Source organism: Meles meles, chromosome 12 (assembly GCF_922984935.1).
Source record: "Meles meles chromosome 12, mMelMel3.1 paternal haplotype, whole genome shotgun sequence".
NCBI classification, from domain to species: Eukaryota; Metazoa; Chordata; class Mammalia; order Carnivora; family Mustelidae; genus Meles; species Meles meles.
In genome coordinates this window covers 91821961-91844836 of record NC_060077.1, presented here as the reverse complement: position 1 = coordinate 91844836, position 22876 = coordinate 91821961, and the positions used below count along the sequence as shown (strand labels likewise).

Below are 22876 nucleotides of genomic sequence, written 5' to 3'. Positions count from 1 at the left end.
GGTGAGAAAGGCAGAACAGATGTTGGAGAGCCCCAAACAAATATCCATACACCTTTTCCCTAAACATCTTTGGAAAGACTAGCCTAGAGAAAGTAACGTGTACTCAAATCAACTGGATTGATGCAAAATTGGTCCACAGGCATGGAAGATAGGAGTGGGTCTTGTGAAAAATACCTGAAAAAGTCTAAATTTTTACATCAATGGAAAAAGTCATTTTGAAACATTATTCAATTAAGGAGCAGTGAGTTTTTAAAGGTCTAAGTACACACTTCATCCTGTTGAAAATCGAGTATTGTCACCAGCACCGGGAGCAAGGCCAGCAGCAAGTGTCGCCTGTTAGGGTTCTCGCTAGTATGAGAGAAGTAGAGACTCAGAGACTTAGGAGATTTTACTGATGTTGTCAGCTCATCAGCTATGGACTCGGGAGCGAAATTGTCCTACGGATTTGAGAGTTCTCCTCTTCTAGTCTCTTTCCATCACAGCTCCAATTCATTTCACTCTTGCTGTCCACACAGCAAGTGAAACTAGGGGAGAAAGTTCTGATCCTCATCACACTCGGAGACCTCCTCTCTTGTCATAGTCCATGATCTGTGTCTGTATTTAACTACTTAAATTTCATGTGTATCAGGGGTTTGGAAAACAAGAGAGGTATCTGAAAAAAATTAGCTGAGAAAAAGAGAGAAGCTATATGTTTGCCTTGAAGAGATTGATGATAGATACCCAGCAAGGAAAGGGGGAAATACTCAAGATTTTCTCACCTGAAGAGCAAGTGCCTATTCTATCGATCATTTGAGTCTGATGACTTTTCTGTTTTGTTATTAATTATTCCTTTGTAATGTTGGTGTCTCTGCAACTTTCAATTGTTAATACTTCATGAGAAATATTTTTGAGTTTGTCTTCTTCCTCTTTACCCAAGATTTACACACCCGCCTGGGAGTTGCTTCCTGATGTCCAGTCCATGAATTCCCATTGGTCTCTCAGATGGCACGCTAGGGCACCACCTTCCTGAGTGCCCAGGCTTGTGTTCAGTGAGCCCGTGTTGCCTTTCCTGCCTCAGGCAGTACTGTTCTTCTCTAACCCCCTTCCCTTTTCTCCTGGTTTGCCTTAGGAAAATCATTCTGTCAAGCCAATCAGTCCATCTCTCCTCCCAGCATTCTTTACTTCCTGCCTTTTCTGTGTTCTATTTATGGGGCAAAAATGAATTCTAATCATGGCTGAGAAATGAGAAATGTTATTAGCAGTGCCATTAATCATGCCATAGAAGACATGACCTTTATTCCCAAAGACAGTAGGTTATTTTAGGAAACATCTAACATGCAGAAACTATCTGGTATAATTAAATGTTCAGGTGGATGTGCAGCAGGGCTTAGAAAAGGAAGAGATTAGTGTAGGATGAAGGGTGCTATGAGCCATGGAGGGGAATGTTGAGGTTTTGAGGGACTAAACTCCCTAAGGGAAGAGGAAGAAGATGTGAGGACACAGACTTGGGCATTCCCAGAGTTACCGGTTGGATAGGCAAAGAGCTCCTCGTTGTCAAAAGCAGAAGGGGGCCTTCAGAGGAAGTTTGATAGAGCTGCTGACAGCTCACCTTTATTGAGTGCTACTTTTTTGGTAGCTTTTTATTTTGATGTAATTTCCAACCTAGAAAAAATGATAAGAATAGTACAAGAACTCCCACATACATTTTTCTGATTTTTTTTCCCCACCATAGATAGTTTCGCCTTTTCTAGGACTTTATATCAGTGTGATCCTGCAAGATGTACTCTTCTGTGTCCAGATTCTTTCTTTCAGCAAAATGCCTTGAGTTTCATTTATACTGTTGCAAGTCTTGATGTCATTCCCATTTATTGAGGAGTAATACTCCATTGAGTGAATATGCCACAATTTGCTTACCTGTCTTCCTGTGGACGGACGGGGAATATGGGTTGTTTCCTACTTAGGGCTATCCTGAATAAAGCTGTTACAGAATTTTTGTGAAAGTCTTTTTTTGTGGAGATAAGTTTTTTATTTCTCTGGATGAAGTACCTAGTACTGGAATCCTGGGGATAGGGTTTTGGGGAAGGTTAATGTATTAAAAGTTGTCAGACATTTTATTATATACAAGAACATTTTATGTATAAGAAATTGCCAAAATATTTTTTTAGAGTGTTTGTACCATTTTATATTGCCGGCAGTGTTGTGTGAGTGTTCTGGTTGCTCCATATCCCAGCCAACATTTTTTTTTTTTTTTTCCCAGCCAACATTTGATGTTATTAGTCTTTTAAATCTTAGTTGTTCCAGAGTGTGGGAGAGAGATTGATCATCCTGGCTTTCATTTGTTCCTCTCTAATGGCCAGTAGTGGTGAGCACTTTTCTATGTACCTCTTGGCCATTTTCCTATCTTCTTTTTGAAGTGTCTACTAATCCTTTCACCTTTCTAAAGATAACGACTTGTCTATTCTTGAATCATAGGAGTTCTTTATGTATTCTGAATACCAATCCTTTGGCAGATAAATGTTCTACAAATATCTTTTTCCGGCCTGTGGCTGGCTTATTCATTTTCTTAATGGTATCTCTAAAAACATTTTTTTATTGAGACATAATCGGCATATTACATTACTTTCTGGTTTATGGTATAATGACTGGATGTTTATACATCATGAAATGATCATTGCAATAAGTCTAGTTACCATCTGTCACCGTACAGAAAATTTTGGCAACTTTCAAGTATGCTCTACGAATATTTGACTGTAGTCTTCATGCTGTACATTACATCCCTGTGGCTTATGTATTATGTAACTGGAAGTTTGTACCTCTTGACGTGCTTCACCCATTTTATTCACTCCTGGCCTCTAGCAACCACCATTGTGTTCTCTGAATTTATGAGTTTTATTTTTTCATTTGTTTTGTTTCTCAGATTCCATATATAAATGAAATCATAGGGTTTTGTCTTTCTGTGTCTGGCTTAGCTCATTTAGCATAACGTCCTTTAGATCCATCCGTGTTTCTGCAAATGAAGGATTTCGTTCTTTTTGGTGGCCAATAATATTCCAGTGTGTGTGTGCGTGTGTTACATATTTTTTGATATGATTTTTTGTATGTATATTGTATGTATATTACATATTGTTTTCCATTCCATTTCCATTCCATCACTGATGGGTACTCAGGTTGTTTTCATGCCTTGGCTATTGTAAATAATGCTTCAGTGAACATGGCGAGGCAAAGGGTTTTTTTTGACCTAGTGATTATATTTCCTTTGGACAGATACCCAGAAGTGGAGTTGCTGGATCATTTGGTAGTTTTTTAAAAACATTTTTGAGGAACATCTGTACTGTTTTCCAGAGTGGGACGTGTAAATCAGTGCAGCTACTTACCACCAGCAGTGCACTTGGGTTCCCTTTTCTCCACATCCTCACCAATGCTTGTTATTTCTCGTTTTTGTTGTTGTCATTGTTGTTCTGATTGTTTTTCATAACATTCTGACAGGTGTGAGGAGACATCTCTGGGTGGTTTTGGTGTGCATTCCCCGAGGAAGAGTGATGTCAAGCATCTTTTCATGTGTCTGTTGGTCATCTGGATGCCTTCTCTGCGAAAAAATCTATTTAGATTCTCTGTCCCTTTTTTAATTGGATTTTCTTCTGATACTGAGTTTTATGAGTTCTTTGTATATTTGGCATAGCAACCTCTATTGGCCATGTTATTTGCAAATGTTTTCTCCCATTCGGTAGGTTATCTCTTCACTTTATTGATGGTTTCCTTTGTGGTGTCGAAGCCTTTTAGGTTGCTGCAGTTCCATTTATTTACTTTTGCTTTTGTTGACTTTGCTTTTGGAGTCAGATCCAAAAATGTGTTGCCAAGACCTATAGCAAGGAGCTTATGTTTTTTTTCTAGGAGTTTTATGGTTTCCAGTGGTGAGTGTTAGCTCACGTGAAGGAACCCATGCCACTTCTGACCTAGTTATAGGAGGGCTGGGGAGGGCAGATGAGTAAGCCTGGGACTCACAGACACAGGAAGTGCCACAGAATTGGGGAGCTGGAAGCGATTCCCCAGCGTGTATTGTCTGCTAGTTTATAGATCTTTCTCTATTGGCAGTAATACGAAAACAAAACTGCGTGAGAATTTAAATCTACATTATAAATCTCATTATTTAAGCAAATCGGAGATTATGTTTCCCCTTTTGTTGTATATGTTTTAATCTCCTATAAGATCCGTCTTATAATAGACACATAATGTTTGAATCATGTCTCTGCCACTTAGTGGTATGACCTTGGATGATGTACTGTTCATCTCTCTGTGTGTCCTTGTCTCACCTGTGAATTCAGAAAACTGTAATACCTAATTAATAGTAGGATTGTAAGATATTTTAAAGTCGTTCTTTTAAGGTACTATATATAAAGGGCTTGACCCAGTGGTTGGCGTACAGTACTCACAAATATTGCCCATCTTATATATAAACATTTTCCCACGTACATTCAATGCGCAGATTGTTTAAATGCAGGGTGAGCTTAACCTTTTTCTCTGATAGATACAAGCACTTACAGAGTGTGCGGAGAGAACTCTGACCTTTCAAGACCCTGCAAATGTTAAAGTTGTTCTGAAGTGGGAGAATATTTGGTAATAAAATAACAGCAGTCCTTGCTTCCACAGAGATTTCGTGTTCATTAGCTGAGACAATTGCCAGTGAGATGTTATTGGCTGTTGTACTTTGGGGTCCATTTTCTACAGTGTCCTGAGGACAAGCCACATGGAAGATGAACTCGCGGCTTCCTGCCTGGCTGCTGGTGCACATGCCAGCGGTCGGAGGTCTCTCTTGGTTTTGCACATGGCTGTGCAGTAAGACAGAGCAGAGCCGCATCTGGTCCACTCAGAATGTCATTACCGCGTCTCCTCTGAGGCTTGGCTTTTCACAGATCTCCTCCCTGCTTCGGTCCAGCCCTGCCGAGGGGACAGGGAGCTGTTGCCGGGAAGGGTCAGTGTCATTTGGCGTTTGCTCCATGCTGGGCGAGAGGAGGAGAGAAGCTGCACGGTTCTTGCTAATTACTCAGCAGGGAGGAGATGCCATGGGGAGCTGCCTCTGTCCTGGGGACAGACAGGCTCCTGGTGCACTTTGGCAGGGCTGGGAAGCTCGACTCCAACGGGCTCTCCTGCTCAGAGCCATTACCGTTTCGTGGGAGAGGCTGCTGGCAGAGCGGCACTGAGGCTTGGCTTCAGGGACGACACTGCCGAATTCCTGGGTAGGGCTTTGGCTCCCAAGGCCACTTAGCTTTGGCTTTATTTTGTTCCCTGGAATAACTCACCTAAGGTCAAAGAATATTTGTTCTTCCCCATCCTTCCATCTGCTTTGCCCCATGACTCACTTTGCTGAGTAGGAGTGAAGGAGCGGTTACGTTGTCCCGCGTGCTGGTCACTTTTCAGGGCACGCTAGGAGAGTGTGCGGAGACGAGCATCAGGCCTTGGAAAGCGGAACCTGCATACCTGGGTCATGATGGTCCCTTGCTGGTGGCCAGGTGGCTCTTAGTCAACATTTAACTCATCAGAGGAGGGGCAGGGCCTCTGTCCTCAAGCTGTTGGCAGTAAGTGCAAGGATTTTTACTTACCAATAAGCACGTGAAAGATGTTGGCTCCCTTTGTGTGCATTGGGCTTTGCATCTCTTCCTACTGCCCTGCTCTCAAGGTCCTCAGTCCTGTGGACATCGCCCTCCTTGCTCCCCCACATTTCAGGTCTGGGCCGCTCTGGCATCAGCTTTCCGAGAAGCTCCAGTTCCCGTGTACTGTTGTCCTGCTGTCAGCTTAATCAAATCAGGAGAACCTCCGCCTCCTTAGCGATCTCTCATCAGTGACGGGTGAGATCCAGGTTCACCCCAGGCGGCTCTCCCCACCGCACCTTGAGGCGGGCCGCACCTTTCCAGGGTCCACACTCGTGTCTCTGTCTCTGCAGCGCGGGCATGCTGCCGCCTTCAAGCCAGATGCCTGCATCCAGGACGTGGCTAGATGAGGCATTCTTTATGAAGCAGCAAGCCTCAAGAGTCTTGACTTGTCCTGCATGGGTATGTTGTAATTTACAAAATCTTACATCTTTTCAGGATCCATTGAAAATGGATATGTGAAGCTTGTTGTTATAAGGTTTAAAAATAACACAGAACACCTACCTCTTGTTGGAAAAGTTGGCCTCTCTTGGAGAACTGATGTTTTCGATGGCTGTATAAAGGTAATTTGTTTTATTTTCTTAATGTAACCTGGCTTCTGTGTAATAAAAAAATGTCTGTCGATGTATATCTATGATAGTGCTTTTTAAGTCCTGGTTTTATTATTGTAATGTCTGAAGATACGTGCACATTCTCTTCGCTTTTGACAGCCGGTTATCTGTTCAACCAGTGTTTCTTCAGTGCCGCCTGTCTTTTGTGGAGTGTGGCGGAGCAGGAGCCGTGGGTAGTATGCCGTGACATTTCGGTATCCCTGCCATCCCTTGAAGCCCCTCTGTCTGTCTGTCTGTCTTGTGGAGAGAAAGTGGACCTCTAGATCGGACCACGCAAGTAGCATTTACTCACCATCTTAACTGCTCTTACACCAAGTTATAAGTCAGGATACAGAGACTTCCTTGAATACCCTTCCTTGAACAGTTACAGCAATTTGTGCCTCACCAAAAATTAGCCACAAGGATGGGAGAGTTTATTTAGTGGTTGCGAGACGTCAGGGAAGGAGGGAAGAAAAGGGGGCGGAGGAGGGTGAGAGCACTTGAGATGGAGTTTATTTCTTCTGTGATCTCGTGCCCGTGGCTGCCCCTGCTTCTCGTTGTTCTCCATCTTCGTTTTACGGGATGAATCGGACTGGTGTATCCCTGGTGAGCCAGTGGCATCTGCCTTCAGTAACATGCCTCTGTACGAGTGTGGACGCCTTGTCAGGACAATTACTGATGGTCACGAGAGCATGTTATCATTGAGTGTTAAAAACAGCTAATTATCATTAATATCTCTTGGGCCACTTGATATTTGATACAGTGAACTGCTTTATTCTCTTTATTGTAAAGAAATATTTAAACTTCGGTACAGAGTATTTTTATCATATACCAAAGAATATTGTTTCATGTCTTTAAGAACACAGACCTGGCTTTTTTAATGGGTCTTATAAAAATATGTACTGGGATAAAATATTAAAATTGGAGTAGACCTTGAGATCCAAGAAAGGCAGAATGCAGATAGACAGAAGACTTGACATGTCTGTGTGGTTATAAAACTGCTGTAATTTGTTCTGTGTTTTCTGGAATTTGGAGCAGGATGAGAGCAGAGGGAGGGAGGTGGGGTAATTCTGCAAAGAAACAAAGCTCTTTCCCAGCTCTCGTTGTCACACACAGTCTCTCGTGGGACTTTATGTAGGGCAGACTAAGCTGTGGAACGGACCATCCTAAATAGCATTTTAGCTGCCGATGCGGGGACAGATTTTTTACAACAACCAGAGGCCAAAGGTGTAGCTTCAAAATGAGCTCCAGGCTGGGATTCTGTAGGTCACTAGACTGACATGACTGAGGAGTTGCATGTTTCCAGCAAAATGGCTGTATCTGAAAATGAGCTTTCGAGTCCTTGAGGTCAGCCATGGACTGCATGTCCCCGCACACTGTCCCCCCGCAGTTCCTTCTCCCAGCTGGGCTCCGGGGGGAGGTGGAGCCGGGCTCCACGGCTGTGCCCTCTCCCGTGCGCCGGCTCCGGCTGGGTGAGGACCATTTGTACTTTCCTGTTCCTAATTTGGGCTTTGGTATTAGGACTGAGGTGTCCTCAGAGTTCCTGAAGGAGAAAAGTTGAAGTAAGTGATGTCCTTCCTGTCCCTTGTGTTCGCCACGCAGATCGGGAATTTCCCTCAGGCGTCTGAGCAGTGTAACTAGTGAAACTATAAAACATGTTTTAAGAAATTGCTCTCAAGACGTCAAAAACATTTTATGAACAAGGGTGAACTATAAAAAGGTTTCTTAGACACATGTAACTATTCAACACCAGAAAGCGAAGTGGCTTGTGGTGAAAATTGTGGGAACAGCCGCCTGGCCTGTCGCCCGGCATGCCATCGGGGCGCAGGTCAGTGAGGACGTGTCCCCCAAGCCAGTGACTTTGCGCCCGGGACGGATAGTAATGATCGTGGTGATGGCAGAGGGAGGAGCTGCCTGTGGCGCCGTGTTGTTGAATGCGCGTGTGGTCACTGTGGGCTCTCCGGGGGCCTCCTGGTTTACCGTGCCCAGAGCAGTCTTCTCCGTCGGAGGAGCACGGGGGTGTGAGGGCCGCCAGCCCACCCTCGCTGCCCGGAGGCCGTTCAGACCAAACGTGTCTGTCGCCTGAGTGACTACAGTCCAACGTCAGCAACTCATTATTTTATGTGGGCGATTCCTCAGCGGTCAACATTTAAAACCATCACATCTTTGCTGATGAGTTTTCTTTTTGTTTTTTAAAGTGAGATTGTGACCTCAGAGGCCCTGCCGTGGCTGCTGTTAGTCCCGAGTCCACACAGACCTACTGCCCTCTGACTGGTCGCCGTGGGGTTACGATCGCGGTGTGGATGGCCGGGGCGGTCGGCCTGCTGCGGACTCCGAGAGAAGTCCATGTCGTGCGAACCACACACTCTCGTGCCTTCTCTCCGTTCCTAGCGGAAGTGCTGAGGGATGGAGTTTCCTTTGGGAAGGCTCTTCTCACACCCGTCCCTGGTACTTCATCCTTTCATGCCTTGGCACTTTTGGTGTTATTTTAATGTCACTTTTAGATCTGTATGGTGCTTGACATCCGTTGTGAGTCAAGCTAGGTATTTTATTTTTTATTTTTTTTAATATTTTATTTATTTATTTGACAGAGAGATCACAAGTAGGCAGAGAGGCACGCAGAGAGAGAGGGAGAGAGGGAAGCAGGCTCCCTGCTGAGCAGAGAGCCCGATGTGGGACTCGATCCCAGGACCCCGAGATCATGACCTGAGCCAAAGGCAGCGGCTTAACCCACTGAGCCACCCAGGCGCCCCAAGCTAGGTATTTTAGTACAACTGTGCTTGTGCTTTGTGCGAGAACAGTGAAGCCCGCCGATGGGCCTGTCCTGGGTTCAGGGTGTGATGGTGGCTGTGTCCCCACCCCAGCCCCCAGGAAAGATGCCCGGCGGGTTTGCTGGCAGTGCTGGGTGCTTGAAGGAGTCGGCACCTGGGCAGAACCCGCACCCCACGTGCATGAGGAGGTGGCCTCTGTGCTCTGTGAAGCTGAAGCGGGGCTTGGGGTCCCAGGGACTGGGGAGGGGCGGAAGAGCCCGGTGGCGGCCGCCCGTCCACCTTGCACTTCCCCAGTGTGACCCCAGTGTGACCTCAGTGTGACCCGGCTCCCCGCTCCAAGAGGAGTGGCCCGGAGGAGGGAGGGGTAGCAGGAGGCAGGTGGGGAGGCAGGCTTGGGGGCTCACGAAGGGCCTCACATCCCAGGGTAGAGAATTTGGAGTTGAGTCTGTGTCCTGGGAGGCAGTTGAAGGGTTTTGGGCTGCCGTGTGCCGGGTTCCGTGGGGGAAGAACGGGTTGGAGAATGTGCGGCCTTTGGAACCGGGTGGGTGTGGGGAGCGCACCTCGCTGGCGGCCTAGGGGCTGGGAGCAGACAGAGGAAGCCGTTTCCTGGAGGGCGCAGGGCTCGTGAGCAGCGTCCTTCTCTAAGAGTTCTTAAACCTGTTGGCTGTTGCTCTGTGATTTCCTCTTTCACCTTCCTCTGAAATGTTGGGGCAGCCTGGGGTGTCCCCTTCTCCTCCATGGTCCCTTCCTTGCTCACGGTTCTAGCCGCTGGATTTCGACGAGGTTCTGAGGAACAGACCTGAGAGCCTGCTAAGCCAGCGGCTCGGACGACGAAGGGCAGTGGGTCAGCGGGACCGCCCAACCCGGGATTTATCTTGGGCGCTGATGTGGCTGCAGAGCCTCCTTCATCAAACGGCCATGATGATGGCTGTTTATTCTAGAAGGGCTCAGCAACTTCAGCACACACGGACACACTGTAGCTCTCAGGGTTGGCTGTGGCTTCCCGGTTCTCAGCTCCAGCGAGCCCTTCTCCGTGGTCTGTGGACGGTGGTCCCTGTTCTGCCAGAAGCAGACGGGGTGGTGGGCAGACGTGCGCTGTTCCGGGACCTGGAAGGGCATCCGGAGCAACGTCTAACGTTGGGTACCTCCTGCTGTCTCGCCGGGCGGCCCCCGCCTCATGTGCACATGGGCTTTTGGCTCTGGGCTGCACTCTCTGCCGTCGGGGACTGGGGATGGTTCCTGTGGGCTGGTTCTTCACTCAGGTCTCCTCCAGAGGCAGGAACCGTTTCTCATCACTCACTTAATAGACCTGCTCTCTTTCTCTCTCTCGCTCTCTTTTTTTTTTAAACTTTTGGAATGATTGTGTTCCTTTAGTTTCTCTCCGAGAAACACTTTTTTTTGAATCGGGACTCTTTGGCCTGATCGTACTCAGGTCCATATGGGCAGCGCTGCGGCCACATTGAACCATGTGTAGATCTCTGAAAGCAGTGTTTCTGCTGACATCTATAATATCTTTGTGTATCTCTCTATGTAGATAATATCTGTGTGTCTATAGTTAGGTTGATATCAATGTTCATTTTATATGGATATCTAAGAGTAAGCATTTAAATTGCAATTAATAAAACACTAACACAGGGCCCAAGTCATGGCAAATCACGAGCCATTTCTAAAACGGGAAGTGTTAGAGGATTTTAGCCTTGATACTGCTCCATAGTTTCTTGAGAAAAATAATTAATTTTGAGGGTATAATAAAACAGTATATGTAAACTGCCTGGATTGGTGGCTAGTAAGTAGAACGTGTTAAAAAATAGAGCTAACGTTGCATACTCATGTTCCTTTCACAGCAGCATTAGTCACAAGAGCCAAAAGGTGGTAGGAACCCGGTGTCCGCCTGCAGCTGAACGGAGAAACACAGTGTGGTGTGCACGTGCTGTGCACTGCTGTCCCGCCTTCCGAAGGAAGGAAATCCTGGCACATGCTACAACACGGACGAGCTTTGAGGGCACTATGGTGCACGAAATAAGCTAGATGCAAAAGGTCCGATACTGTAGGATTCCACTTACCTGAAGTACCGAGAGCGCCCAGTTCGCAGAAACACTGAGTAGAATGGTGGTTCCCGGGGGCTGCGGGGAGGGACGGCTGGGACGTTACCATTTCATGGGTCCAGAGTGTCCGGCTTGCGAGACGGAAAGAGCTCGGGAGGCAGACGGTGCTGAGGCTGCATAGCGGTGTCACTTAACGCCGGGAAGCTGTCTGCCTAAAAATGTTACGAAGGTGAAGATTTGTTGCACGTGTTTTACCACAATTAAGAAATAAGTGTAAAACCGTAGCTCATTGATAATAATCATCGTCAGCATCTCCCCCAACTCAAGACCCCGTGGAGCAGTGACTTCGCGGCGTGGTAGGTGCGGCAGGTCTGTAAGGGACATGTTTCTTCTCTCCAGACCCTGCTCTTCTGCAGCGATGGGAGAGAGAGAGTGGGAGGTTAGCGCCCCTTCTGCCTTGCCCTCACCTCCGGGCACCAGATTCTGCTCAGTGTGGCTTACGAATACTGCCTCTGGCAGCTGAGGGCTTGGCTTACTGTCTCTTTGCAGGCGTGTAACGGTCACCTGTGCCGTTCTGAGCGGCCTCCGCCCTGTCTCATTGCTCTTTTGTTTACTGGAGACGCATTTATTGGCACCAGCGGCTGCTTGCGGTGGCGGAGGTGATGGGCAGCCTCCCTGCCGCCCTCATGACCCCGCCGTCCCCTAGCGCCCCTGGTTCCTCGTCCCTCCAGCGCTTCCCGATCGCCCATGGTCCTGGTGTGGCCCCGCCTGCTTCTGTAATTCTCTTTTCTGTCCTCCGCGCCGTTTCCCTTCACCCTTCCTGATAAGGCTTCATTTACACATTCGTGCATGTGTTCGTTAGACCTGGAAATCAGGTCCAGTTGGCCATTTCGTCCTTACATTCATGAGTATTTGTGTTTATTTTGTAGAGTTGTTCTATAATGGACGTAACCCTTTTGGATGAATATGGGAAACCCTTTTGGTGTTTCAGTTCCCCCGTTTGCATGAGACCTTCTGGGCCCTCTGATGGGCCTAACTTCCTGGGACAGACTTACTATGTTGACTACGTGGACTCGGGAGGAAAAGTGCACGTGGAGCTGGTGTGGATCAAGGAGACGGAAGAATACTTCATCGTCAGCCTGGTCCTTTACCTGAGGACAGCAAAAATAAACCAGTGGTTTGGGACAGCGTACTAAGTGTTGGCAGGAGGTGGCGAATTCCTGTTGCTGTTTGTTTTGGAGTGCTCACCCGTTGTGTTCTTGGTGTTGGAAGTTGAAATAAAGCAGTCGTCTGTTTGATGCCTTCCTCTTTCACATTAGAAATTATGATTCCTGGGTCATTTAAAAAGTAATGTTTAGAGAATTAAGTTAAATTTTTAAAACAAGAAAATAGCATGTATTCGTATAAAATAAGGGAAAAGATATTCTCTTCTGCCCTTACAATTTAAAAGACAAGGAATTCTGCTTAAGCATGGGATCATGTGATCACTGTGTGTGTGTGTGCACGTGATGACTCTGTACAGGCGTGTATGTGTGCACACGTGTCTGTGTGCGTGTGTGCGTGATTACTATGCACATGTGTATGTGTGTCATATGTCTGTGTATATGTGTGTGTGTGTGTGTGTGTGCATGTTGTAGAGATAGAGGATTTTTTCTTTATTGGCGAGAACCCAAGATGAAAAAGTGCACTTAAATATGAACTTCACGGTGTCCATTAAAATGAGAAAGTGCTGTGTTCACGGCATTCCACAGCCACATTAGTATTTAGTGAAACTAAAGTGAAGTCGACAAGTGCCTATCTCCCAAGGTAAGATGTATCTGAAATCATCAGAAGAAACTGTTATTGCTTAAAAGAACAAAGTGCGATACAACTGCAGTGAGCACCCCCAGCCGGATGTTAGTGGAGACCCGGGACGGCTGAGTTAGAGGGGAGCACAGCCTCTGTGCAAGTGTTTTAGGACAACTGACAGGTACTTGGCTTTCAAATAATGGGGACCACGCATCTGAGCATGCGTGCTTTTGTTTTAGGGATTTGGTTCTAAATTTGTTTTAAATTGTAACAGATTATTTTTTGATTACGTTTTTATCTCCTACTTAAGGTTACCCTCCTAAGTGATTTCTGAAATGCCGTGTTGCTCCAGGGCGGGGTGGGCGTCTTGTCGGTGTGTGTCCCCTCTCCCTGTTTCCCATCTCATCCTAAGCTATCAGATCAGCTCCGCCCTTGAGGGGTGTGTGTGTATGAGCTGCTTGAAGACAACAAGAAAAGATCTGGGACAGATATCAGGTTCTTTGCTGAAGAAATGGGACAGTACAAAGGACTCCTGCCCTGATGCCGTCCCTGCCGTCCTGACCTCTGGGGCCTGGGCTGGAGCCCTGGGAAGGGAGAAATCTGAAATCTGGGTCAGAGCGGAGAACAGGGGCCATATTATCTCGTGGTACCACCAGAGGGGTGCAGAGCACCCGCCCCACCTGAGTGAGCGTTGGGGGATGGAGAGGCAGTGGCTGGAGTCATGGAGAGGACCAGACATCAGGGGAGGCCGTGGTGAAAACCACGCATCACCTGCAGGTCAGAATTGGAAAATGACCACGGACCAGTGGGTGGTGATGCCTGGAACACACTGAGTTAAACTGTGGAGGGTGTAGACATCCCGGAAATGTCTAGCAAGGCAGAAATTGGAAGCAAGGCAGAGCCAGGGACAGAGTACGGTTCTTTTTGCCCCCAGGGGAACGCTATCTGGATGGAATGGGCAGCCAGGTACTTCCGTGACGGTGGAGAGACTCGGGGGGCATCTTGTTAGAACTCTTGTCTATACGGAATTGAGTATGTGTGTAAGGTCTGCCGACCAGACTGCTAGGCCCGTGAGCAGGACTCTGCTGCCTTGTTTACTTCTCTCTCTCCAGCATCTAACAGGATGCCAGTCTCATAATACTCACGATTGGTTGAATCCACAGAAATTATAAGGACTATACCCCCAGCTATGGGAGCATGAAGGAGGCAGGCATAAATTCTGACTTGACGAGTCTGGGAGACCTACATGTCTGAGTTACCTCTGGGCGGTGTTGGGGGAAGGGGGAGCGCGGCCAAAGAAGGACATTCATGGAGCCATGACTTTTGTGTCTTATCAGAGCACCCTGTGTGCACCCCACATCACCAAATGGTGCCAGAAGACCCGGTCCTGCCCTCACCTGCCCTTCCGTGGGTCTGAGAGAACGCTCAGCCGTTTAAAGCTATTTCTTCTCAAATTTGCCCCTGTATTTCTCAATAATATTCTTCTGTGGCTGTTTCTGGATTTGTCAGTTTTAGACATCTATTGACTGAAGGTAGATAAAAGATAGCTTTCCTATTCCAGCCACCTCCTCTCTTACAGCATATCAAATAGAGCAATTTTATATAATTTGTTATGGTTTGTTAATTACAGCTCTGAAACCGTTCCCTGCTGAGTCACAGAGAGTAATAGGGCACTTCTTTCTTTTACAACTTTTTATTTTTCTCGGATGAGTAATTGTCTCCCTTTTTTCTTGCATGACTTTAGTGAGCCTTAAATTTCCAAGAAGTTCAATCTTTCATATGTTGGTCAATATTTTCAGTATTTTTCCTAAATCAATCATATCAAATAATGTACAAATTCTGTCTTTTCCCCAAGCTATTTCATTTATAGCGTTCTGCCTCTGTTTGCTTTAAACTTCTTTTTAGCCCTGCTGGACAGCTCTCATCCTGGGAGGTTCCTGTGGGAATCTTATTTTATGGAGTCTTGTCTTCCTCTTTCTTGATTTATATCTTTTTTGGGGGGGGGCACACATTCTAAGAAAGTGATGTGGGAGACACATTTTGGATCCGTGAATTCCTGAAAACGTCTGATGGACAGTTTAATTGGGTACACACTGTAGGATGGCAAAGGTTTTCTCTTAGAATGTGAAGACACTTTTAACATGTGCGCATATCCTAGCCTTGCTGTAGATGGAGATCCTGCCTTTTTGATTGTTTTTGATTCCTTTGTATGTGACCACCTGTTCTCTTTCTCTTCTATCTCTGGAAGCTTCCAGAATTTACTCTTCTTGCTTGGTATTTCAAAATTTCAAGATAACATGTCTTGGAGTAAATCTTTTTCATTCCTTATGGGTCATTTAAAGAATTTTTGTACTTCAATTCTGGATTTAAAAAAAAAAAGTGTTTTTGGTGCTTGGGTGGCTCAGTTGGTTAAGTGACTGCCTTCGGCTCAGGCCATGATCCTGGAGTCCCAGGATCAAGTCTTACATCGGGCTCCCTGTTTGGTGGGGAGTCTGCTTCTCCCTCTGACCTCTCCCCTGTCCTGCTCTCTCTCTCTCTCTCATTCTCTCATTTCACAGAGAGATAGAGAACACAAGTAGGCAGAGCAGCAGACGGAGAAGGAGAAGCAGGCTCTCTGCGAAGCAGAGAGCCTTATGTGGGACTCCATCCCAGGACCCTGGGATCATGACCTGAGCCGAAGGCAGCCGCTTATCTGACTGAGCCACCAGGTGCCCCCTTCAAAGTAGTTTCTTATAGGAAAGAATCATCAATGGATGCAAAAATTTGTGGGTGAAAATATGATGAGGAACAACATGGGGACATGGTCTTTGAGTGTGTTGCCGGAAAGTACTTGCTGTTACAGAGGACAGAGTAGTGTGTTCACAGTGGAGGGACCTGGGGAGACAGTCCATCCTCCCGCTGCTCCCCTCTGGCCAGATGTCTCCTCCACACCTTGGCACACCGTGATTGCATGCTCTGCCACAAGGAGACCCTTCTCATCCTGCCCATCCTCACCCACACCTCATGCTTCGGTGCCCCCCGCCCCCCGCTTTGGCACGTGCGGCCTCCTCACCCCACGTGGGCACGGAAACCTCATGGTGCCACCATGTTATGAGATTTCAAGAGTCTTTTGCTGCTGGGTGCAGCATAGCGAGGCTCGGAGAGGTGAAAGGCAGCTCCCTGTGAGACTGGGCCGTGGGGGGCCTTGTTCCTGGGGACGGTGATGGCACGCTGGAACTGGAGGGGCGTCTTACGAACAGAAAGCCCAGCAGGGAGAGCTCATGTTTGAAAGCTCCTGGTGGGTTTGCAGATTTGGAGAATCCTCTGGACGGGGGTTGTCCTGGTTGTCTACTGCCTGCACCTGGGCCGGGGCAGGTGCAGAGAGGTGCCAGAGCGTGAGAGCCCCTCTGCTAAGGAGGTTGGTGGTCTGTGGACTTAGTCTCCCAGGAAGGGGACTCACCTGCCTCTAGCCTCAAGGCTGGCTCGGGACAGCGTTAAAAGCCCAACCCCAGCCCAAACCAACCATTTGACAGCCACGTCTCTGCATGGGTGTCCTCACCACCCTCCCTCACTGGGCTGCTTCAAGTGAGGAGCCCTCCTCACCCTGTTCTGAGTGTGTGGACCCCCCATCCGCCCACTGCAGGTGCCTGCCTCGTTGGACCCAACTTATGGCTGTTGGAATCAACAGTGGGGGAAGGGCAGATGTTTTTCAAGGGTTATGATATATTGGTGTGTGTCATAAATGCTCATACATTATGCCCAAGTTAAATAATAAAAATTTAAGGGGGCTAGACATCTTTGTGTTGCATGTAGTGATATTAAGTTGTCAACACGTAAGATAAAAGTCTTTACTCGTAATACTCCTTCGTCTGAGAGGAAGTCTTTTGACTGTAAAGCAGGAGGAGTTATGCTGGATGTCTTCAATACAATGAGGGTGGAGTTAATGCAACAAAAGTAACAGGTGCAAACTCTTAATTATGCGGTTGACAAAGGAAACAAGTGTGAGCTATGCGCAGAAAAGCATACCTACCACTAGTGTAGAATAAAAGGGATATATTTATATTTCAACTGTACTCCAGATGCAAAATCTCGCCTGTTCAAAATCAGACCAAAGATCTGACCGGCCTTCCTGAAGGTCATTTTTGTATGTGACCTGACTCTTGTCTCATTGTCATTAACCTCTGATGAGTCCAAACGGTAACTCGTAGAAAGAAAATGCACCCATGAGAAAGTCATTCTGCAAAAGGTTTCCTAATGCCCATAGCGTGAAGAATGCACCTTTAAAGAACTGGAAGTGAAGGTGTGGATGCTACACACCAGGGGACCTTTCGTATGTGGAATATCACATCAGCTTCAGCGTAGGAGGTCTTCGTAGTCTCCTGCAGCTTCACGGAGTAACATCTGGATTTCCCTTGAGGTTCCACTGGATAAGACATGGACTACAGAAGCCCCCGAGGCTGAAAGCCACCTGCACTGAGCGCTGATCGGTAGGCTTAAGCACAGGGAAAGAAAGGTGGACAGCGGGAGGCGCCTCTCCCGTGTTCAAGGCTGTGAGGTTGGCCAGGCTGCAGGCGAGGTCGGGAAGGAAAGGGCTGGTCTGGGCACAGCTATAAACAGCGACGGGCCCTGCCTTCAGCAGAACAGGAGAAACAAGGGGAATCAGGCAAGAACTCAGGCTCGCATACCCATCATTTCAGGTGTACATAAAATTATGTTTTGTTCCTGAAATGCACGGGGATGAGCGTGTGGTCGGAGAAAAGCAGAACAGTCGGATTTACCTTTGGAGTGTCAGATTTTAGAGTCTTTATTTTTTATTTATTTAATTATTTTTTTAAAGATCTTATGTATTTACTTGACAGAGAGAGAGCACAAGTAGACAGAGAAGCAGGCAGAGAGAGAGGGGAAAGCAGGCTCCCCGCCAAGCAGAGAGCCCGACGCGGGACTCGATCCCAGGACCCCAAGACCACAACCCGAGCCGAAGGCAGCGGTCCAACCCACTGAGCCACCCAGGCGCCCCAGATTTTAGAGTCTTACCAAACTGTTCAACCCCAGCCTGGACAGCTGGCCTTAGTTAACCCTCTGATTCACCTTTTGGCCTCTTAGGGGTTATACACTGAACTCTGGGAATTGCCCTGAAGACAAACGTTTGTTAACTGGTTGACATATAATCATATGATTGAGTCACAGTAAAATGGGTATAAAAAGTACATTCGTTTTTATGTGTCTAATTCAGAAAAGTACCCATATTCTTGACATGAAACACCTATGCTCTCTTACTGACTTGCTGTTTGCTGGGGAGGAAGTGAGAAATTCACCATGAAATAATAACTTTCATTTTTATAAACTGAGAGCTTATTGTGTGCCAGGCACTGTGTAACAAGCTTTACTTCTATCTTTAAAATCCTTAAATACCTGGGATGCTTGGTGGCTCATTGGTTAAGCATCTGACTCTTAATCTCAGCTCAGGTCTTGATTTTAGGATCATGAGTTCAAGCCCTACACTGGGCCCCCCACTGGGCATGGAGGCTACTTAAAAAAATATCTTTAATGGCTAAAATTAACAAGTCAGGAAATGACAGATGCTGGCAATACGGAGAAAGGGGAGCCTTCCTACACTGTTGGTGGGAATGCAGGCTGGTGCGACTACTCTGGAAAACAGCATGGAGGTTCCTCAAAAAGTTGAAAATAGAGCTACCCTATGACCCAGCAATTGCACTACTGGGTATTTACCCTAAAGATACAAACGTAGTGATCTGAAGGGGCACGTGCACCCAAATGTTTATAGCAGTAATGTCCACAATAGCCAAACTATGGAAAGAACCTAGATGTCCATCAACAGAAGAATGGATCAAGCAGATGTGGTATATATACACAATGGAATACTATGCAGCCATCAAAAGAAATGAGATCTTGCCATTTGCGATGACGTGGATGGAACTAGAGGGTATCATGCTTAGTGAAATAAGTCAATCGAAGAAAGACAACTATCATATGATCTCCCTGATATGAGGAAGTTGAGATGCAACATGGGGGGTTAGGGGGATAGGAGAAGAATAAATGAAACAAGATGGGATCAGGAGGGAGACAAACTATAAGAGACTCTTACTGTCACAAAACAAACTGAGGGTGACCGGATTGAGGGGGGTCGGGAGAGGGTGGTTGGGTTATGGACATTGGGGAGGGTATATGATATGCTGAGTGCTGTGAATTGTGTAAACTTGGCGATTCACAGACCTGTACCCCTGGGGCTAATAATACATTGTATATTTAGAAAAAAATAAAAAAAAAAAAAACTAAAAAAAATCTTTAAAACCCCTGTGGGGTATGTAGTGTGCTAACAACATTGTACCATGAGGCGCTGTGGTTCAGGGGGATTAAATGCCTAGAGGCGCACATCTGGTAACAGAACTAGGATTCACCTGTTGCTGCAAACATGCATATTCTGGGGCACTTACTTTGGGAAAAGCAAAATAAGGCTTCTGGGAGACAGTAAAGTGTTCTACAACTCAATAGCAAAAATAACTTGATTTTTAAAATGGGCCAAAGACTTGATAGGCATATGGCCAACAGGTATATGAAAAGGTGATCAGTATCACCGGTCCCTAGGGAAATGCGCATCAAAATCCCAGTGAGGGATCGTCTCACACCTGGAAGGACAGCTGAAATCAAAAGCCAAAAGATAGCGAGTGTTGGTGAAGCTGCGGAGAATCGGGAACCCTCGTGCCCTGTTGGCAGGGATATAAAATGGTGCAGCCACTGGGAAAACAGGCTGGAAGGTCCTCAAAAAGAATTGAAAATAGAACTACCATATGATCCAGAGCGATCATAACCCCACTTCTGGGTGAATATGCAACAGCACTGAAATCAAGACTTTGAAGAGGTTTCTGCACCCCCATGTTTGTTACAATGGTGAAGATAGGGACACAATCCATCCATAGACAGGTGAATGGATAGAGAAAATGTGGTGTGTACATAACGTGGAAGGTTTTTAAGACTGAAAACAAAGAAATCCTGCTATACGTGGATGAATGCTGGAGACATTGGGTTAAGTGAAGGAAGGCGGTCCTAAGAGGACAAATACTGATGCGTCCACTTACATGAAGTGTCTGAAATAGTCAAGCTCAGAAGAGAAGGGAGAGCAGCAGCCGCCAGGGACTGGGCAAGGGGCGTGGGGGAGGTGTTCGGTGGCATAAAATTCCAGTTATATGAGATGAATAAACCCGAGAGATCTGTACAACACGGTGTCTGCACTTTACAGTTGTTGGGACGGCAGGTCTCATGTTAAGGGTTCTCACCACAATTTTAAAAAAGTCAACATGGGTAGAATTTCCATGTGGCAGCATCTCTGATGGGCACTCAATTCAGGCACCGTTCTTTTTTTTTAAGATTTATTTTTGTTTATTTTAGTAGTAGGGGGAGGGGAGGGTTGGAGGGAGAGAGAATCCTTAAGCAGACTCCCCGATGAGCATGGAGCCTGATGCGGGGCGTGACCCCAGGACCCTGTGATCCTGACCTGAGCTGAAATCTAGAATTGGCCGCTTAACCCACTGAGCCACCCGTGTGCCCCAGACACCATTCTTGTGTTCTTCCAGAAACAGGAACTTCTGTTATTAGGAAACACACGCCCTCTCTTGATAGCTTTTTTTTTTTTTTTTTTTAAGATTTCTTCATTTGAGAGAGAGAGCACGAGCGGGAGGGGCAGAGGGAGAGGAGAGAGAGTCTCAAGCAGACTCTCCGCTGACCCCTGAGCCAAAACCAAGAGTCTGACACTTAGCTGACTGGGCCACCCGGGGTCCCCCCACCCCATTTTAATAAACTCTCGCTGAGTATTCCTCTCCGTGAGGTGCCAACACCTGTGACTAAGTAACTGCCAAGAAAAATGTGGCTCCGGGGTGACGAGGTGTGTAGTGTGCGTCTGATCCCACCCGGCTCCACCTCTGCTGTTTTTAAAGGGAAACTGAGGCAAGTCCTAAAACATCCGCTGAAGGGGAGTGCGCTCTGTTACATCTGCTCAGGGGATTTTAGTCAGTCACGGTGGCCGTCCCTGTGAGGAGCAGAAGTCGTGTCAGGCCGTGTGCGTCCGGGTGGGGCAGGAGGTGTGGACTCCGCCGTTCCAGCTGCGTGGTGTTTCGGTTGCGGAGATTCTCAGGAAAAGTTAGCCTTGGTGCAAACTTAAGCCCAAAAGAAGACTGATGGTCGCCGAAACCTCACATAAAAACAGATCTGGAAGAAGTAATGAGCGCTTAAGAAAATGCTTAGTGGCAAAATGTTAATTTGTAAAATTTGATAGGGACCAAAAAAAAAAAAAAAAACCAAAACCAAAAACAACAAACCAGTGAGTCAGATTAGTGTTGTGAACCGGCCGTGGAGAGGGTTTGGCGCTATGGAGAGGAAACAGTGCGCACAGTCCCCTTACGCGGTCTAGAGATCCCAGCAAAGCGCGGTGTAGGTTTAATGGCCTTTATTGTTGCTGTAATTCTGAGAAAAATGTTTTTATTGATAAATAAATATTGATAAATTGATAAACATCCTCTGGGCCAAAATGGTGGGGTTAAAAACATTCCGTATTATTTAAAATGTCAAGTACTTCTTAGCCTCAGTGTGTTTTAAGCTCACGAAAAACTATATATATTTTTTATAACAGGGACTAGATGGGAAAATGGACAAATATATGCAATTTGATTTGATGAAGTCATGGAATTATGAGTACATTTTATGTGTAATTCTATTAATGTTGCTGTAATATAATAAAAATCTGAAATCTGGTTTGCGGCTGCATGAACTTGGTTAGATTCTGAGGCAACTAAGCTCTGGAGCCTGCAATAGAAGTTATTTGATCTTTTATTCACATCTGGCCGACACCTCAGTAGTCCTCCGTTGCCCCTGGTTCTCGTGCTTTTTCAGTACATACTGATTTCTCGCCTTTGACTGGGGCATCAGAAATGGCAGTTGTCATGGAATGAGATACTAAGTGGTGTCTCTTACAGATTTACAAACCCTGACCGCCCGTTTTCCCAGAACACGATACTTTCTTTCTGTAATAAGATTCTGTTGACCACTGTTCCACAGCGAAATTGCTGATTTGCCCTATTACTCGTTCTGCTTAAGTGGCATGAGTGGTCATGCAAGAGAGAGCTGTTTCGGAAGCGGCCCTCTGAAATGGCTAAGTGATGTGTCTATTTACTACGCGCTCTGTGTGCAGCGAAAATAGGCCCGCGTGATGCCCGGCCATAAATTGTAGGCTCTTCTCTCTTTCACAAGGAGATAATTATGGTACATTTATAACTATTTTTTACAGAGATCCTCAAAGCTCTCCACAGGAAAAAGTCCCCAGATGGCAAAACTTTGTTTTGGTGGGAGGGGGCAGGGGAGCAAAATGGAAAACCTTCCACACGGTACGAGGAAATGGTTAGGAGTGTCATTCCGGAGACAGAGAGCATAATGTAATCTCATGGATTTATGTTACCATTCACATTTATTCTTCAAGGGTATTATTAAATTAGGAAGTATAGCCATGCATTTTAATCACTATGATTTATGCTAAAAACCTAATAGCAACAGAGAGCATTACTTCTGTGTATGGTGTCCTCCCCGCCCATCTGTAATGCTGAGCTCTGGGAGGAAAGTGTTCTCTTCATATTCTGTATGGGCTTGGAATTCGGGTGGAATACTGAGAATTGCCTTCGGTTCTTCAAACCGTGTTGGACTCCGAAAGCAGTGAGATCATCGTGTAGCCGACGGATGTAAACTCTGTGTTTCCGACTCACTGTGAGCCCTGGGTGTTTAGATGCGTCAGTCTTCCTTGATCTCTGGCAAATACGTCCCATTTAAGTTCTGGCTCCTGCTTCACAGCACTCATTCTAAACCACAGTTAGGAAACCTGTTTCCCCTCAACGATGACCAGTGCTTTGAACAGGTATTGTGCACCTGTTCAGCGCGGGGCCCGAATCTGGGTGCTGTGGTTACCAAGATGACATGATCAATCTTATCTGACATTACCCTCTAGCTGTGTTATCTCTGGGCTGAGAACTAAACGGCAGGTTTCCCGCCTCTTCTGGGACTTTGGTCCCCTGGGAATT

General features: G+C 46.5%; 1 protein-coding gene across 2 annotated transcripts in view; it reads left to right on the top strand.

Moving 5' to 3' along the window:
- FBXO15 (F-box protein 15) overlaps positions 1 to 12307 on the top strand; it is a 44882-nt gene extending 32575 nt beyond the window's left edge. For both annotated transcript variants that reach the window (XM_046025404.1, XM_046025403.1), the window contains exons 9-10: positions 6063 to 6187; positions 11960 to 12307. In XM_046025404.1, the coding sequence (XP_045881360.1) occupies positions 6063 to 6187; positions 11960 to 12226 (392 nt within the window). In that variant the 3' untranslated portion in view covers positions 12227 to 12307. The remainder of the gene's footprint in view (positions 1 to 6062; positions 6188 to 11959) is intronic.
- Positions 12308 to 22876: the final 10569 nt, after the last annotated feature.